The sequence below is a fragment of the Benincasa hispida genome, chromosome 2, assembly GCF_027475165.1.
Source record: "Benincasa hispida cultivar pf3 chromosome 2, pf3_genome.v1.1, whole genome shotgun sequence".
NCBI lineage: Eukaryota > Viridiplantae > Streptophyta > Magnoliopsida > Cucurbitales > Cucurbitaceae > Benincasa > Benincasa hispida.
The window spans coordinates 37,784,745-37,803,507 of NC_143479.1; the positions used below are offsets into that span (position 1 = coordinate 37,784,745).

Consider the following 18,763-nt stretch of genomic DNA (forward strand, 5'->3'; position numbering starts at 1 on the left):
GTTACCGAAGACAAAACATACCCAGCCTAACGCGATGCTGTATAAAATGTAGCGCTTTGACCATATGGCGTGCCAATGCAAGGAATCTTGTGGTAAGTGTCCCCTTCGTTGGCGGGTTTTGATCTCCCGAGTGACATTTACAAGATCTCCATTACCCATTGTCCCAATTCTCCCAATTCTCATTGTTTTGTCTTTCAATTTTGACCCACCTACTCAATCAACTCACTTTGAACTTTTCCCACTTTCCCAATTACTCCGATCCTTTCTTCATCAAACGTTACAGTTCCATTCTCTACCTAAACGAGCCTCTGTGGAATTCCATGGCCCACTTGCAGATCCACCAATCTCCCCATTCTTCTTCCGGTCGTTCTAGTGACTTCTCCGTATCCATGGACTCAGATGGCGATGGCGACAGCGACGGCGATCGGGTTGTCTCTTCTTCTGGTTTGTTTCTCGTGTACTTTTCTCTTTTTAGGAGGTTGACGTCTGTTGTTGTTGTTTGAATTGGCTATTTGCTATTTTTCTATGGAAGTTGAGAATTCGATGTCTTCGATGTCCTATGTCATGGAATGAATTATGGTATATAAGAAATTCTAATACGTAGTGTTATTATTTCAGGATTTTTGGATTCTGTAGTTCGTAGTGTTACTTAAGTAAGAATTCTAGTCCATGCCAGATTCATCCCAACATCTTCTGATCGATAATTCCTTGTAAGGGCTCAATTGTCAAATTTTGGAAATGGAGTTTTTAGAGATTCATTAAATACCCAAGGTCCCTCTTGAAATTCTATTCAATCAACACTCCCTACTTGAAAATCTGAGAATGCCATCACCTGTTGATAACATTTGGTGATAATGAACCTCCTAGTCCTAAGTTTCTCCTTACCGTCCTTGTTCCGATCTCGTGCCTATTTCTGCCAATCTCATTTAATTAAGTGTGAGGTGGTATCAAGGCTGTTGGATCTTGCGGGCTTGCATTGGTAAATTGAGATTGTGCAATGGGGCCTTGCGGGTTTCCCCTTGGAGGCTAACACACTGTGGCATAGAGTGGTCCTCAGCCTTTTCAGTAGGCTTTGAGTTATAGGTCCAAAGACACATCCAGAAATCCTGGGAAAATTACCTTTGTTGGTTTTCCTTTTTCTCTTGGTATTTTCTTTGAAACGGAAACAAGTCTTTTTCATTGAATTAATGAAATGAAATGGGACTACTCAAAGTACAATGGACCAAGTGAGGAAAAAATGAAGATACAACAAAACTAACACAGCAACAAGAACAAAAAGAGCAATCGTCAAACACAAGAACGACTGGTAAAACACAGATCTTGAATCTTGACTGCCAAGAGCTTTGAAAGCAGAAAAATTGAGAATGAACTCAAAACAAGACTGACTTGCAAGCTGCCATATAGAAACCTTCCCAGAATCCGAGCCAGCCAAAATAAATCAACCATAAACCCCCAGCTGAAAGAAAAGAAGAACCTGGGAAGGAGAAATCACCAAAAACCAAAAGCATTTATGCAATGAAGACTTGCACTGCCTTATCCAAAATGCTTAAAAGCTTTACGACTGAAACTTTCCTACAACAAAAGCTTCTCCAATTGGATCACTAAAGATATTCACTTAAATGCATCACTTAGTCCCCCTGATTCCGAGAAACAATTTACATATTGAAGCTAATGCGAATTTTCACAACCAGTCTTGCTGAGAGAGGTTAATCCATAACAAGTCCACAAGCTTCAATTATGGATTTTAAGTGTGCAGGAATGTTCAACTGAGGCAGTGGCTTAAGGCAAGAGTTCCAAACCTCTTCTGATTTCAACCCTTCTTCATTTTGAAACAGAAAATTGAACTCTTCCTCAAAGTTGTCAACTTGCCTGCTTCTTCTTGAACAACTTCATCTCCAAAGCTGTCTAAATCTTCGCTGCTAACACCCATTATTGAGTCCTTGTCTGAAATGTAAGTCTTTTTCTGCTGACAAACAGAGGAGCTACACCAAGTACCTCTCAAAAATGTGATCTTATGATTAGGGATGTGGAAAACTGAATGCTTGAATTGTTGAGGAGGGGAGGATTGATGAACTGACTTGTTGGAAGGGATTGGAACTTACAAGCCCAGGTGCAACATTTGTACAATAAATCTGGATTGGTAGATACTACTCTTGACTTGAGATTGTATTTCTTCTTCCTGGAAAAATGCTTAGGATAAGGCTTCAACAATCTTGAGAATTTTTGTGAGAGAGAGAGGGTGTCTCAAATAATGAAGCACATTCTTTGGCCTTTGAAGAATGAGGAAGATCTTGATGGTTGCTCTGCTGGCAGCCATCTTTCTGGTAGTCCGAGAAGAAAGGGTATTCATTATTGGGCTCCCAATTCTCTAGAGAGGTTTTCTTGCAAATCCTTTTCATTCTTCCATGTGATCCTTCTCCTTTTAATCACCCCTCTTTTTCCTTGATGTGGAGGATTAAAATCTTTGGAAAGGTCAAATTCTTTGCTTGATAGGTTTGGCATGAGAGAGTTATGCAGTATTTTCCTTTTTGTTAGGCTACTGTGAGGCATGGTGCCTTATTTAAAAAGGGAAGTTTGAAGATCGTGATCATATCCTTTGGAGTTTGTTGCTTGATCTGACAATGATTTTCTAAGTTTTTTGGTGTTTGGCTCACAATAAAATGTTTTGTTCTATGATGGAGGAGGTTCTTCTACATCTTCTATTTCATTGCCTTCCAGGTTAAGGGTTGGATCTTGTGGGGAGTTGGTTCTTTTGCAGTTTTGCGGGCTTTGAATTAAGGGGAACAATAAGAATTTGCAGTATAGAGTAAAAAGAGAAGGAAGATTTTGTGGAGATTGAATGAAAATATACCATTAGTACTCACCAGACTTCATTATTGTGAAAAATGGAAAAAGATTGTTGATGTGCTAAAGGAAGATGTGTTATTGATCCCATTGTTGCTGACAAGGCCTTGATGCTGTGTAAAAATGAGGAGCAGACTGCCTTTCTTTGCAAATTTGATTGTCGGGTGAAAGTATAAATTTTTTATATTACATTTGAAAGATGTAAGACACGAGAATATGGCTTCTTTGAAGTCACCTGGGCAGTGGATAAGTCAAAGGTCTTTCATCCTATTGATCTATTGAGAAAGATTTCTGTGGGGAATTGCATGTTGAAAATCAAATACACATAATGAAGTGGAAACAAATTCAAAGATCAACTTTGAAATACGGTGAGGCAAATGATCAATCCGAAGAATTGATTTAGAAGTGCTTCATGCATACTTGATGGAATTTCTTGAATTCCAAATAATTCAGCCAATGAAACATGGTTAGATGTGCATGAAGAGCATATGGTTGAAGAATCTTACTGCTTGGTTTTTGAATGTCGAGGAAGCTTTAAGAAATGGAGGGTTTGAATAGTGCCTTTAGTTATGAAATTTGATTGAAGACAGTTGGGAATTCATAAGGACACTTGTGTACAAAGGTTTTGTAGATAGCTGATGGTGAAGTATTCAAGAAAAATTCCAATGTTCCAATTCAAGGGTTGATAGTTATCTTTTGTTATAATTGGGTCAACATGCAAAGATGTAATAGCATCTTGGAGATAAAGATCTGATTTTAGCGACAGACTCCGATATCAAGGTTAGTAGGAGGAACAAAGGGTTATCATTTCTTCTAGGCTGTTGCATGGTGCAGTTTTTGAAGCTGGGTAAAAATTGATTTTGTTGGTTTAGCACTCGGGATCTTCTTTGGCAATTTTGTTCTTCAATGTTCTAATTTTTGGCTCTTGTAATATTTGGAGATCTTTACTTTTTATTTGTTTGATCGTTTGGTTTTCTTTCCAATTCCCTTGGTTGTTGGCACCCTCAAACTTTTTTCTATCTTTACCTTGAACTTGTTTTTTGTTAAAAAAAAAAAAAAAAAAATCTGCCAAATAACCCATTCCAGAAGCATCTTCCACCAATTGCACTCACTTGCTGTATATTGGTTGGATGGAAGCATCTATGGAGACAAATATGGAACTTTGGATTTTGTGTAAAGCTATATGTTCTCCTATATCTGAATATGCTTTCAGGAAATACTGACAGGAATTCATCTGGAGATAGTACTCAAGGTGGATCATCAGTGGGTAGGGAATTAGATTCTTGTTCAACTAAGCCTACCAAGTCGGGGAAGTCAAGACAGAGTCATGCATTGCATCATTTACTGGGAAATATTTTTGATGAAAAAGTTTCTACGAGGAGGAAGGTGTGTTATATTCCTTTTGAGTTGACTGACAATTTTATCATTCTAGATTCCTGAAGGCACAGCCAAATGTTATTCCAGGAAATGCATTTCCTTTTACAAATTAACTAAAACCTCAGGACCTCATTTAATCGTGATGTAACAACTAGATGGTTATATTAAACAAAGCATTTTGAGAAATATGCTAGGTGATATTCCAAATGATTTGAAAATAGTTTCTGTATGATGTTTAAAAATCAGGGAGAGTAAAATACAATTTCCAGATTCTCCAAGAGATCTGAGTCTCTCTTTTACACTCAGTATTTCACCGACTCTTTCCCTACTTGATCTTGTATGAACTTTCTTTAACTATACAACATGACGAATCTACACAGCCCCTATACTAACGATACCCTCCTGATAATTAGTAACTTATCGAGCTAATTCCCTTGCATCTTCCTTCTTGCACCTATACACTTAACTGGAGGTATGGTTGACCCTGTCCATACCCCCTTTCCTCGATCTTCACCTCATACTTTCAAGTTCTTTTAACTTTACAACGGTATGAAGCCTCGTTGTTGTCACAGGTTATATAAGAATTCCCTATGATGTAGTGTAAAATCTTCTCTGCACTGATGAATCTCCTTTATAATTTATGCTCTCTTACAAAGTTCTAAGTCAAAAGTGTGCATGCAGCTCAAGTGGTTGAAAAGGGTTGCCACAGTCAAGGATGATGGAACTGTACAAATGGAAGTTCCAGAAGGCATTCAACCTGAAAGTTTTCATTTAAGTGTTTTGGATGTTGAGGCTGTAGATGATGAATCCCTAGACACAGCCAATGTTCCATTCATCCCCCCATTACAAATTGTGATGCTCATAGTTGGTACAAGAGGAGACGTTCAACCTTTTGTTGCCATTGGGAAGCGTTTGCAGGTTCTACTTGCTTTTCCTATTTCTTTTGTCGGTTCCTTGTTGATTTTTCTTTTATTTATTTATTTATTTTTAGTTTATGTATATTGGTTTAGTAATTTTATCACCATTTTTTTGGGATAGTTTTTTGGATGCTATGGTATTCTCTCATTTTCATTCTTAATGAAAGTTTGTGTTCTGATTGTAAAAATATAGTAGGGTATGATCAGCTTGATATTGATGATAACCACTTTTAATCATAAGTTTAGCAAATCAATCAAACTAAGCACGAGGAGTCGAAGGAGACTATTTTGATTCGTATAAAGATTTTCTTATCTTGCATACCAAGTCTCTATTGTCCTCATTTTCCATTCCAGGAGGAACCTGTATATAAACTTCTTCGAGATCATCATTGAAAAAGGCATTTATGACATCAAGTTGATGAATGGGTCAATCTTGATTTATAGCTAAAGATAAAAGGACACGAACAATGTTTAGTTTAGCAATAGGAGCAAAAGTCTCTTGATAATCAATATCATATGATTGAATGAATCCCTTAGCCACAAGTCTTGCTTTGAACCTTTCTATACTGTCATATGACTTATATTTAATTGTAAAAATCCATTTGCAGCCAACATGATTCTTTCTGGGTGGAAGTCTTGTGATAGTCCACGTTCCATTACTTTCAAGAGCTTTAATTTCCTCCTCTGTAACCTTTTTCTACATAGGATTCTTAAGTGCATAAGTGCATCTTGAATATTATGGGGAATTTGCATATTGTCCAATTGAGTTACAAATGCTTTATAACCTGAATGTAACTTCCCATATGCTACATATTCTTCAATTGGATGACTAGTACAACTTCTAACACCTTTTCGTTGAGCAATTGGTAGTGCTGCATCATCAATCAAGGCTACCATAGAGGTGATGTTCTCATAAGTGGGATTCAAAGAAAAAGTGCGTGGTTGACATTCAGAGTCTTTCAAGGTAACCTCTTTCCTTCTCAAGTAAACAATAGGAGTTCAATTTTGTGAGACTAAAGGTTCAAAAATTTGTGAGACTCCAAACAATAGGTGGGTTCAATACGGAGCTAGGTAACTCATTTAGAGGAGGAGCTAGGACTTCAGTTATGATGTGAGTAGGAGGTGTGGGATAGGTAGACTCAAGTTTCCATGCTTAAATTCTCTCACGTTCTCCCTTTAATTTGGGACTTGATAGAAAAAAGATTGGTTTTCAAAGAAGGTAACATCCATAGAAGTGTACATTTTCCTAGTCATTGGGGAATAACATTTGTACCCCTTTTGATGTGATGAATAATCTAGAAAAATGCACTTCATGGATTTTGGATCAAGTTTGGATCGATGAGAAGAATGATAAAAAAGGTACAGTAAAAAACCCATGAGGCAAATTTGAGTAGAAGTTTTAGAGTTGGTAATGAATTTGGAGGAAGACAGCATGAGGATATTTGAATCGGAGGACTTGACTGGGCATTTAGTTTACGAGAAAGGTTGCAGTAAGAATGGCTTCTCCCAAAAACAAATTAGGAACATTATTGGCGATCATAAGAGAACAAGCGATCTCAAGGTGTCTATTTTTCCTTTCGGAAATCCCATTTTATTAAGGAGTGTCCACACATGAACTTGTGAACAATACCATGAGAAGAAAGAAATGACCCAAGAGTTAAATTTAAATAGTTTCGAGCATTATCTGTTTTGAGGACTTGATATTACTTTGAAACTAAGTGGAGATTATAGAGTGAAAGGATTGAAAAATACTTGATGTTTCAGATTTTTCCTTCATGAGGCATGTCCATGTCAGTCTCATATGGTCATCAATAAAAGCTATGAACCACTGTGCTCCATATATATTTCTAATTCTAGAGGGCCCCCGAATATCATTGTGGAGCAATACAAAAGGTTTTGAAGGTTTGTAGGGCACCGTTGGATAAGGATTTTTGGTATGTTTTGAGAGTTGGAAAATTTCGCACCGAAAGTGATTTGGTTTTTATTAATGTATAGACAAGGAAACATCTTTGGAAAATACAAAAAATTTGGATGACTAAGGCAAAAGTGTCATAACATGATTTGATTTTCACTAGACAAAGACATAGAGCAAGAAGAGGACTCGGGAATGAAACTAACATAATTAGAAGAAGATTAACATATGGTTGGTTTGATATTTTGTCTCTTTGTATTTTGTCTCATTGTAATTGAGCTATTACCCTTTTCATTATATCAATGAAAAGTTTTGTATCCGTTTAAAAAAAAACGAAGATTCTCATATGGTTTTGAAAGATGAACTTGGAAGATGCTTTCCTTAAAAAAGATAGTTGCCATCTTGCTACTTACCAATGCCAATCACCTTCCTCAATTCCAACTCTTTAAATTCACACAAGTTCGAATAAAATCCAGATATACAATTCAAGTCACTTGTAAATTTGCTTATTGACATCAGGTTACAACTCAATTTAGAACATAAAGACCATTAGAGAGTAAGAGATTTCTTAATAATTTTATCGACCTAGTTCTTGTAACCTCAGAGAGAGATCCATCTGCTATGCAAACTGAGGAATGACCTGGGTGTGATTTAAACCAATAGAAAATATTGATATCACTAGTCATGTGATCCGATGCTCCAGAATCCACAATCCATAACTTTTGTTTATTGTGGTGACATAAAAATAAGGAAAGATAATATTCTAAAGAGCAAGATAGCTTCTGGAAGATGTAACAGTTGGTTTTAACATGATGGGAGAGATTGGTTAATGTCAATAGAGCGACCAACTGGAGGTGGAGTTGGTAAATTGACCTACTGAAAAACCATGGATGCGAGACCTAAACCCACCCTGCCAACGAACCAGATTAATGATATGGACCAACTGAGTTGAACTGAATTTAACCAAAATACAATTTGAAACATATTAGGAGTTTCACGATCTGAAATTTCTTGGGGATAGATGCTTCACGTCAAACATAGAGTAGCGCGTGGAATCTGGAAACGGAATTAGAAGGGGTGGGCAACACTAGATCAAGGCTGGGGGTGCCAGATCTGGAAGGAATGGCATTGAAATCTAGAAGGAGCAGTGTTATATTGAGGCTAGGCACTTGATTTGGAATGAGTAGCGGCAGATCGAGGCTGGATAGAGGCGGATGGAACCAATCTGGGCTTCACTGAACAGGTTGGTGGTAGGAGATGTGACCTATAAATGTATCTGGGGGTGCCAGATCTTGAAGGAGTGGCACTGAATCTAGAAGGAGCAGTGTTAGATCGAGGCTAGGACATTGGATTTGGAATGAGTAGCATCGGATCGAGGATGGATAGAGGCGGATGGAACCAATCTGGCTTTGTTGAACAGGTTGGTGGCAGGAGATGTGACCTGTAAATGTATCTGGGTTGCACGAAACAGGTGATGGTAGCTTTGAGTAGGTGAGCGTTGAATAGACGACTGCTAGGGTTTCGGCGATGGTGGCTTGGGTTCTAGCGAAGGTCGCTAGGATTAAAAAATTCAAAGCTCTGGTACCATGTAGTTTTGGAGAAATATTGTATTTTCTCTTATCTATTAGGATTAAAAAATCCCAATAATGGGCAAATATAATACAAGAGAAATCCTAACTGAGGAATTAATTATAAAAAGAAAGGACATATAAAAATAATTGAAAATTATAAATGACTATACACAAATCTATAGTGGCCGTACCCATAATGACCCTATAATTTCTCGTCTCAACCATAGGCAATAGCAAAACATGTACTAACCTCTATGATATAAAGTTATGTGTTGTACCACAATCGATAAACACTATAACTCCCTCCTGTTTGATTAATCCTTTCAGTTTCATGGCCCTAGATTAGTCAACTCTACCACTCGATTCAAGGATAACTCCGCCACGGACTCCACCTTCACTTTTTATGTTCAACTTGTTCCAATGTCTCTTCCTCACCATCGAACATCTCCAACTCTTCATCGTTCCCCTAAACTGCTAGTATTCTGAGCTCTCTTTGATCACACACTTTGCATAGATCACAAGCCGAATAACGCCGATCACAGTGGGCCCTCCTTTCTTGCTTGAAACTCAGCATCACACAACTGTTTCAAAGGCCCCTCTCGTTTGTTCCCCATCGTTGACACTCCTCACGAAGTGATCGTTCTCATTGGCACAACTTCACTCAACTTCCTACTATCCATACCTATTAGTTTCCTTCATTAAGAAAAAAGTCAAAATAAATAATTTTATCAAAAACAGTTCGAACTGATAACTCATTGCATGCCTCACCTTAGCATTTTAATTTTCAAGTAAATAGAAAAAATAATCATTGTTGGATATTTTCTTGAAACTAAAAGTTGAACCATTTATAAAAATGCTAGAAGTTTTTAAAAGGAGTATCATTGTGGAAAAGAAAATGTCACGATAGTACTGACACATCTCTAAACTACTATTTCAATTATTTATATTTTTTGGAGAAACTAGTGTGATTAGAGAGTTCATTCCCATGTATTTTGTAAATTACAGTAACAAACTCTAGCTACAGTGATGATAATTGTATTTCTATACAGTGGTAACATGTGTTAACATACCACCAATATGGTGCAGTACTAGAATTTGATTAGCTTGAAAACAAATTGGTTGAGCTTGGAAACAAATAGATTGATCAGCCGTAGTAGCTTTTGCTATAAGGATTTCTTAAATTGGGCTTTGAGTGGTGGGCATTGCCAAAGCCCACTTGGAGAATGTGTTTTTAATTTTAACTTACAAAGTTGGGCATAGTACTTTTGGTTTTTGAGGTTTGAGGTTGATGTCTATTTGGTCTCTAAATGATCAAAAGCTACATTTTAGTTCATGAAGTTTGGAAAATGGTTGTAAATAGTTTTTGTACTCAAATTGACCGTTAATTGGCCTCTCTCTCTTTGTTTTGTTTTGTTTTGTTTTTTTTTTTTTTTGGGTTTTGTTTTTGTTTTGTGTTTGTTTTTTTTGTGGAGGAGCTGCAACTGTAGTACTCAATTTTTCCTTTTCGTTTTTCAACACCAACAGCAAGCACAAATATCCACGGTAGAATGAACTCAACACCTTCAGGTCTCACTTCTCTTGTTCCAGTGGTATTCACGTATCTGATGCAAAGCGGTGATGCCACACAAACTACATCGTAAACTACAATAGTAATGATCATGGCCCACAAACAGTAGCATTTGGCTACCTATCGGCTACATACCAGGTAAGATTGACGTGATGACGGCAGTCCACACTCTCCAGCAACCATGTGTTTCTCAGGGACTTGGCCGTAGACCTAGGGTGAATTTTTCCTGGGCAATTTCTTAACAGGGGTATAGCACCCTTCAAGGCAGATCTATGATGCCCATACTGTGTCCTCTTCTTGATTTCTCACTTCATTTCAAATCTATAAGTAGCTTGGTGAAAAGGTCACTTGAGGAGGAGAAAGAATGAAGATGAAGAGAAGAAATGAAAAGGAAATGTTGCATCACATTGTCCAATCATCAAAAAGTTAATATATAATTAATATGATTTGCCAAATCTTCAAACCTAATGAACAAAAGACTGCAAGGTTTTTTGTCAGTCAATTAATAGTCAATTTGAGCTTCAAGACTAAATTCAAACCTTAACATATCAATATGTACTAGTAATAACTTTAATTAATTTTTTATTATGTATTTATAACATAGTTTGTTAGCTTCCAAAATATATTATCAGACCTCCAAAATATATGATATTGATTTGTCCCGCTGCCGGAGCCACATTATCAAATATGAAATTGACAACTTTGGTTGTCATAGTAATAACATTTAAGAATAGTATAGGGTTTATGAAATAAATTAATATATTATTTCATGTTTGTATTAAAATATAAGTGAAAGGAATATGTACTGCAATTGTTCTGGAAATTTTGCCCTTTGATTGGTATTGTTACTTGGAAATGTTCCCTTCATATTGGCTTAATTTCTGTAGGGACTTTTAGGTTAGATCTTATTTTTTCTTATAGAAGTTTTATCAATAGACATAATTTGATTTTTTCCCTCTTTATCATTGCATATGTACAAATATATGCATTAAGATACGGGGTCTCTTCAATAAACTTTGATAGATCAAGTTAATTTTAAGTTGACAGAGATGACTTATTACTTGCAGGAGTATGGCCATAGAGTTAGATTAGCAACTCATGCAAATTTTAAAGATTTTGTACTCTCTACTGGACTGGAGTTCTTTCCTTTAGGAGGAGATGCTAAAGTTCTTGCCGATTGTAAGTGTTCTAATTATTTTCCATTTGTTTTTGCATTACATTCGACTAACTATGGTAATGAACACATCAGTATTATTAAAGTGAAAAAAAAAAAAAAAAAAGAAGAGTGGTTTTTAAACTATTGTGTGAGGGATATGCCCATTTGTTTTTTAAAAATGTGCTGAGATGGATAATTTTAGAGCTTTTTTGTTTACTTATTTATTTATTTTATTTTTATTTTAATTAAAAAAGGTGAAACAAAAATTAAAGGAAATATTAAAAAGAAAAAAGCAACCAAAAACAAAAGGAAAAAAATATGTCAAGGAAGATCCAAAATTACTATGGACCCTGAACCTGAATGAACGAACCGTAAATTGTCAGTACAAGCCCAACAGCCTGATAACACCAAAGAAGATCAACCAAAAAGAAACTTACTAAGCAGCACTATGATCTTCTAGAATTAGCGAAGTTAGCTGCCAAAATTGAAGAATTCTAGATGCCACATTTTACCAAAAAGACACAAAATTGATGAACATAATCTATGTAACACTTCCCTTCTACTGCCTCTTTGAAAATAGCTAGATTTTCTATTGACTCTCTTCTGGATCTTCGGAGCTTATTCATGATTATATATTTTGCTTATTTTGTTCAGATATGGTAAAGAATAAAGGATTCCTTCCATCAGGACCTTCAGAGATACATACCCAACGCAATCATTTGAAGGATATTATTTTCTCATTACTTCCTGCATGCCAGGATGACGATCCAGAATCTAAAATTCCATTTAAGGCAGATGCGATAATTGCGAACCCCCCTGCATATGGTTAGAATCAAATTTGTTATTCTATGTTCTTTTTTATTGGGATTTTGAGTTTTTAAGTTCAGCTCATAATCTTTTCTCCTTGTGCTTTTATTTGTTCCCTACCCTTTCAGTACGGGTCATCTGCTGACAACCATTTTGTCAAGGCTTACTATTTTAAGTCATTAGAAGAAATGTTTCTAAAAGAAGTTGTTGTCTCCAGCTTATTAGTGCTGAAGATTTTACAGTGGAGGCTGATTTTATGCATTTATAATTAGTTTGTGCGTATTCATTGGAATCTTTATTGTTAATAAATCATTTCTGAAAAGATTATACAAAAAATGTACAAGTCTGGAAGCTTTTTTTTGGCCAATTAGTAAGCTAAATTGAGATATAGTACTCCCAAAGATATTTTGATTTAAGAGTCTGTAGGATGATTAAGTGGACTACATCCTCCCAAAGCTTGTCAATGGTCTATCTATGTGGGAGAAGATGCACTTCTTGTTCTCTAGCCAGAGGACCTAGTGTATGTTGCACTCTAACTAGATTTCCCAACATATAGCTGATCCTGCTAGATATTATAGTTCAAGCTTTTGGTTGGGGAGATGGAAACTTCTAAGATCTAGAGAAGGAAGGAGTTAATGGAGCTGTATTGACCACAAGATATATTGGAATCTCTGTCAAAGATGGTTTTTCATTTAGTTGGAATAATATAACCCTAGATTTAATGATGTTCTGTGGATGTTATGAAAGGGAACATGAAGTCTACTGATGTTTAAGTTTCCCAATCTTATGTGATGAAGAAAAATCGGAAGTTTTGTGGATGGAGTATAGTGAAGTATTGGTTATTATTAGACTTATTGCTCAAGTAGATGAACACTAACAAGGTTTTGGGGTCCTTATGAGTCCCAATCATTTATGGATGAACAATAAATGGTTTGAGTACACTTGGAGAGGGGAACATCTTCGGGCAATTTCATTTGAAATTTGAAAACTGGTCTACTGATAAGCATAGTTAAATGTCAATAAAAGAACAAAATAATCATTTCTATTCTATACAGTAGAGTTTAATATAGATAAGCATACGCGAAAACCCAAGGATTCGTGGATGAAGCCATAAACTAACTTACAAAGTTTACTAGATAAGCTACGTCTAGTTGTAGGTAATTCAACTTTCTAACCAATTTTTATATCTCTCAAAATCTTTAAAATGATTCTCCATCTTTTGTAAATTGCAAACTAGGCATCATTGAACTAGTACATGGGTTGGCTCCTAAGCTTTCTATCTTAGATAGCAAATCAAGCACATATATTCTCTGTGACATGAAGATACCTTTCTTCTTTTCATGACCTAAATATTGAAGTACTTCAATATTCCTAAGTTTTTAGTATGAAACTGAATTTGGAGGAAAGCTTTGAGAGATGACATGCTTGATGTATCACTTTCAGTGGTGAAGATATCATCAATATATGGAATACATAGAATAATATCACTTATAGAGATGACATTAACACTAAAGACTGACCGAGTATTTAGTGAAGAGTTGGGGCTAAAACATAAAAGTGTAAAACTTGAAATCCACAAAACCTAGGGATCAAAATGGTATCCCCCTCCAAAGAAGGGGAAAAAAAAAGATTTTTTTGACTTGCTATCTACATAACTTTCTTTTGGAATCTTTGGTGTCAGAGGAATAGGCTGATCTTTGCTGTTAATAATTCACTTTTGATACGTCTATTTTTAATGCTCTTTATTGTAGTGATTATAGTTTAATTAGTAAATGGAAAATTTTCTTGTTATCCACCATTGAGTTGTTGAGTATTTTAACTCCTTTTTCTCATTAATCCACCATGTTTCTTCCTCAAAAGAAAAATAAATAAGTAACAATCAAACACCCGACTCTGACTGGCAAGCAGTGTGTCCTTATAATCTTGAATATCATCTAACGAACTTAAATTGCTTTGCTGACTGTCCAGGTCATACTCAAGTTGCTGAGGCGTTGAAATTACCACTTCACGTGTTTTTCACAATGCCATGGACGTAAGTCTTGTTTCGTGAGAAAAAATCTAGTGCCTAAAACATTTGATGCACATTGTTAAAAACTGCATCTTACGTTGACATTATTGATTCAGCTGTACATAATTTCTCAGATAGTATTGTTTTCCATTTGATTAAGTCATAAACCTTATGTTAAATTATGAGTTTAGTTCCTAAACTTTTTGGATTGCCCCAAAATGTTTAAAAGCATCTACTAGGTCAATCAACTCATAATTTTGGCATCTTATATGTGCTTGGACTTTTAATTTTGTGACTATAGGCCATGCACCTTCCCTTCCCCCTTTCTATTCAAGCAAAAAACAAAATTTTCATTGATATATGAAACATAGAAAAATGTCCAATGACACGACACAAAAAGGAAGTGATGTTAGGGGATTTTTCATTTTTGGATCTAGAGGCTCTTTACCGATTAGATGGTACCACATTTGCACCATTCTTTAACCACTTTTTTCCCAAGTTTTGGATGAACATTTTTTTCAAAGGGTCTGTGAAGGATAAGATATTCTTGTTGTTTTGTGGGTTTGTCGATTGGTTTTGATGCTCCAACAATGGAAACAAAGGTTTTTAGCAGTGTTCTAAGCCATGGAGAATCCTTTTAGTCTTGATCTCAAGATATTTATTCACAAATTCTTGAGAAAGCTTCGTTTGCTGCCTTGTTTCCCTGGCAGTTTGGCGAAGAAAAAAGTTTCCAATGTTGGTTCTTACAAATCTGATCGGTCAGACATGTTTTAAATTTTGCATCCACGATAATCTTCTTCTTCTTTTTTTTTTTTTTCTTTTATTAGAAACAACCACTTTCATTGAAAAAAATTGAAAGAATACAAGCATGAACATACAAAAAACCAAGCCCACAAAAGAGAGAAGACCTACAAAAAGAGACTCCAACTATGCAAGAGAATGTCTATGGAGTAGTTACAAAAGGTCTTTGACAATGAAGTCCACAAAGAAGCCTGATAGTGAATAAGAAACCAAATCTCATTAAGATCCCTATCTTTCCCTCTAAAAGTCCTGTCATTTCGCTCGCCCCACAAAGTCCATAAAATAGCACACACCTCAACATGCCATAAAAAACGACCCTTCCCCCCTCACGGCGGATGGAGAAGGAACTCCTCGATCATACTACGAATACCCCTCTGATGAGCCCAAGAGACGCCAAACATCTTGAAAACACAGCTCCCAAACTGAAATAGCATACTCATACTGCCAAAGAATATGATCCAGGTCTTCCTCTGCCTTCCGACAAAGAAGACAGCAGAATGGCTCAACAAGCGAAGGTAATTTCCTCACCAGCCAATCCATCGTATTAGCACGACCAGAACTTGCCAAATAAAGAACCTCATTTTCCTAGGGATCTTAATCCTTTAAAGAACTGAGAAGACCGAGACACCTATGGGAGAATGATCAACCATACTTTGGAAAAAGGATTTACACTAGAATCCCTCCAAAGGACTAGGATTCCAAACTCTTACATCCCTTCTCCCAATTCTAAATGTATGACCTTCGAGTAAGACAAGAATAGAGGCCACATCTGTTGTTTCCCTATTGGAAAGAGGATGAAAGATACTGAAAGAGAAGGAACGCAAGCTCCCATACCAAACAAGAAAGTCGATCACAAAGTGATTCATTTTGGAAGATAAGTTTTTGTTTTTTTTTTTTTTTTGAAAAGGAAACAAGTCTCTTTATTCATTAAGAAGATAAGTGAAACAATCTCAGGAATAAAGCACAAAGAGGTCTCTCCCCCACCTAATGGTCTTCCCAGAAATACGTGTCTCTCCCCTCCACCACACAATGAACAAGGTTAACAAACGAAGAGAGCTCTTTCGAAATATCCTTCCACATGTCCTAGTGTGTCCCTTTACTCCCCTTAGCCAACCACTCGAAATGATGGGGGCCATGAATCTTACGCCAAAGAGAGTTGGGCTTAGAGAAGAAACGTCGTAACCATTTGCCTAGGAGGGCTTTGTTATGTAATCTAAGGTTTCCAATCTCAAGACCCCTCCTCCCCCCCTCCCCTCCCCCTGAGATCGACTTTTCCACCGTTTCCCACCTAACCAAATGAGCACCTTTACCTTTCCCTTCATCAACCCCTTCCTAAAGGAAATCACACGTTAATCTCTCCCCATCCTTAGAAACCTTAGTAGGGGCTCTAAAAAGGGAAAAGAGGTAAATGGGTAAGCTAGATAGGACCAATTTGATCAAAGTGAGCCTTCCCGCTTTGGAAAAGAAACCTCTCTTCCAAGAGGCTAACCTTCTTCTAACTTTGTCCACCAGTGGATCCCACAAAGCAATCGACTTAGGGTTGCTTCCAAGAGGAAGACCAAGATAAGAAGAGGTAAGGTCTCGAAGCTCACACCCCACCATATCCGACCATCTTCGAAGCTCCCAACCTCACAATTAATCCCCATTAAACTACATTTACTCCTATTAATCTTCAAACCAGAAATCTCCTTAAAGAAAGCCAAAATATGGTTCAACACAATAACGAGGCCTCACTGCCAGAGTAGAAAAGATCATGTCATTAGCAAACTGAAGATGTGAAAAGGGGATCCTAGCCTCACCCACTTGAAAGGGAATAATAACATTACCGTCCCACACTCCCGCAATTCTACTAAGAATATCCATGGCCAACAAGAATAAGAAGGGGGACAAAGGGTCTCCTTGTCTGAGCCCTCTTAAAATAGCTAACATTCCTTAGCAACCCCACATCCACACCTCCATTTATAACCAAAGCCCTTCTTATCCAAAACCTTGTCTAAGAAGTTTCAATCCACATGGTCATAGGCCTTTCCAAGGTTATGAAGTTGAGATATGAAATATAAAAATGACTTGGAAGAAAATGTTCTAGAGGAATCCAAAGTCCAAATTCCTTCCAACTTAGATGAATTATTCTAGTAAAGACCAAAAGGTCATTGTTACATTGATTAAAGTGTTGATATAATTAAATTTACTGTAACTCATCAGCTCAAACTTTTGGGTCAATTAATGATTTAACATGGTATAAGAGTAGATCCTGTGTTTAAACTCTTGTAATGTCATTTCCTCCTCAATTAATATTGATTTCCATTTGTTGGGTTTTCCACAAATTTTCAAATCCACTAGTGAGGGAGGAGTATTGAAGTGTTGATATAATTAAATTTACTATAACCTAACAGCTTAAGCATTTGGGTTAATTGATGATTTTACACATCCTCACTAAGGATTAACACCAAAAACTTAATTTCAGGGCCATCCTTATGATATATTTCTCATCTGCATGATTATGTCTATTCCGAAGATCAAAGTTATGATCTATGTAATTTGGAAAGCACGTCTGTTCTATTGGATTATCAGTAACTATCAGCACTTTTTGTTCAGGCCCACGAGTGATTTTCCTCATCCTCTAGCCCATGTCAAGCATCAAATGGGATATAGAGTAAGTAGTACTGATGGTTCTCATTTCACTTATTGGACTACCGTTTTTTTTAATACATGTAAATATTTGGTCTTTTGGCAGTTGTCGTATAACATAGTTGATACTTTAATTTGGCTTGGAATTCGTGACATTATAAATAGCTTTAGGAAGAAGAAGCTGAAACTGAGACGAATATCATATCTCAGTGGACATTACAGCAGTCTTCCGGAGGTGCCTTATGGGTATATATGGAGTCCTCACCTTATTCCAAAGCCAAAAGGTGAAACTTCGATTCTTCTGTTGTTGATATTCATTCAATAGGTATAGCGTAATGGAAAGATTATATTATTGCTACTATGCCCCCCACCCACACCCAGAAAATAAAAACAGGAAAAATAAAAATAAAAAAATATATTATGTGTGTGTATATATTATTGGTACTATACAGTCTATTTAACCGGCATTTTCATGGTACAATATTCAATTTCACATGCTTGATCCTGTCTTCCTTGTATTTATTTTAACAAAGTCTATTTGTTTATAATCTTCTTCTGTGTATGCATATAGTTACATATTTGCATGGGTAATATATTCATAACTTTTCTTATGATTCTCCACTGATGGATTTTGAACATTAAAGTTTCAGATTCTCTAAATATATTTGAATTTAGATTGGAAGGTCGTTTGGACTTTTTCTGTTTCACCATATTTGATTATGGGTAGTTTGGCAGGTTTAGTTGTTTTTAGAATAGACTATGTTAGGTTATATTAAGCAATATGCTGATTTTCTTCTCTAACAAGCTTGATATGAGCTGCACTAGCTTGCTAATTTAAGTGCCCAGTTTAAATTAAGAAGATTAACATACACCATGAGGCAAATGACACTAGTCAAAATCGGAAACAAACTATCAACACGCTATCACATTACAAGATGTTTAGTGCATCAACATACTTGAATTTTAAAAATTTTAGCTTGACATGAATGAAATGAGAGAATTCTTCACTAGATAATCAACCATGACTATAAAGATCGAAGAATATGAAAACAGCGAGCTAAGTTACAATCTCCTTGCCTAAGAAAAAATTACACACTTAAGGGGTTCCCTCTATAGCTCAATTCAACCTCAAAGGAGAATTCAGTTTTACAATCCTCTCACTAGTTAAAGGGATT

The 18,763-nt window shown here is 36.3% G+C and overlaps 1 protein-coding gene across 5 annotated transcripts in view; it reads left to right on the forward strand.

Annotated features, from left to right (window-relative positions):
- Window positions 1-18,763, forward strand: part of LOC120072247 (sterol 3-beta-glucosyltransferase UGT80A2-like) — a 34,999-nt gene continuing 16,236 nt past the window's right edge. Inside the window, exons 1-9 of one of the 5 annotated variants that reach the window (XM_090310820.1) lie at window positions 307-444; window positions 619-3,624; window positions 4,058-4,230; window positions 4,903-5,139; window positions 11,256-11,367; window positions 11,999-12,169; window positions 14,120-14,183; window positions 17,556-17,613; window positions 17,695-17,872. In XM_090310820.1, the coding sequence (XP_090166946.1) occupies window positions 4,954-5,139; window positions 11,256-11,367; window positions 11,999-12,169; window positions 14,120-14,183; window positions 17,556-17,613; window positions 17,695-17,872 (769 nt within the window). In that variant the 5' untranslated portion in view covers window positions 307-444; window positions 619-3,624; window positions 4,058-4,230; window positions 4,903-4,953. Of the gene's footprint in view, window positions 445-618; window positions 3,625-4,057; window positions 4,231-4,902; window positions 5,140-11,255; window positions 11,368-11,998; window positions 12,170-14,119; window positions 14,184-17,555; window positions 17,614-17,694; window positions 17,873-18,763 lie in introns of those variants that run through there. The other 4 variants (XM_039024671.2, XM_039024669.2, XM_039024673.2 and 1 more) reach the window with 4 other exon arrangements.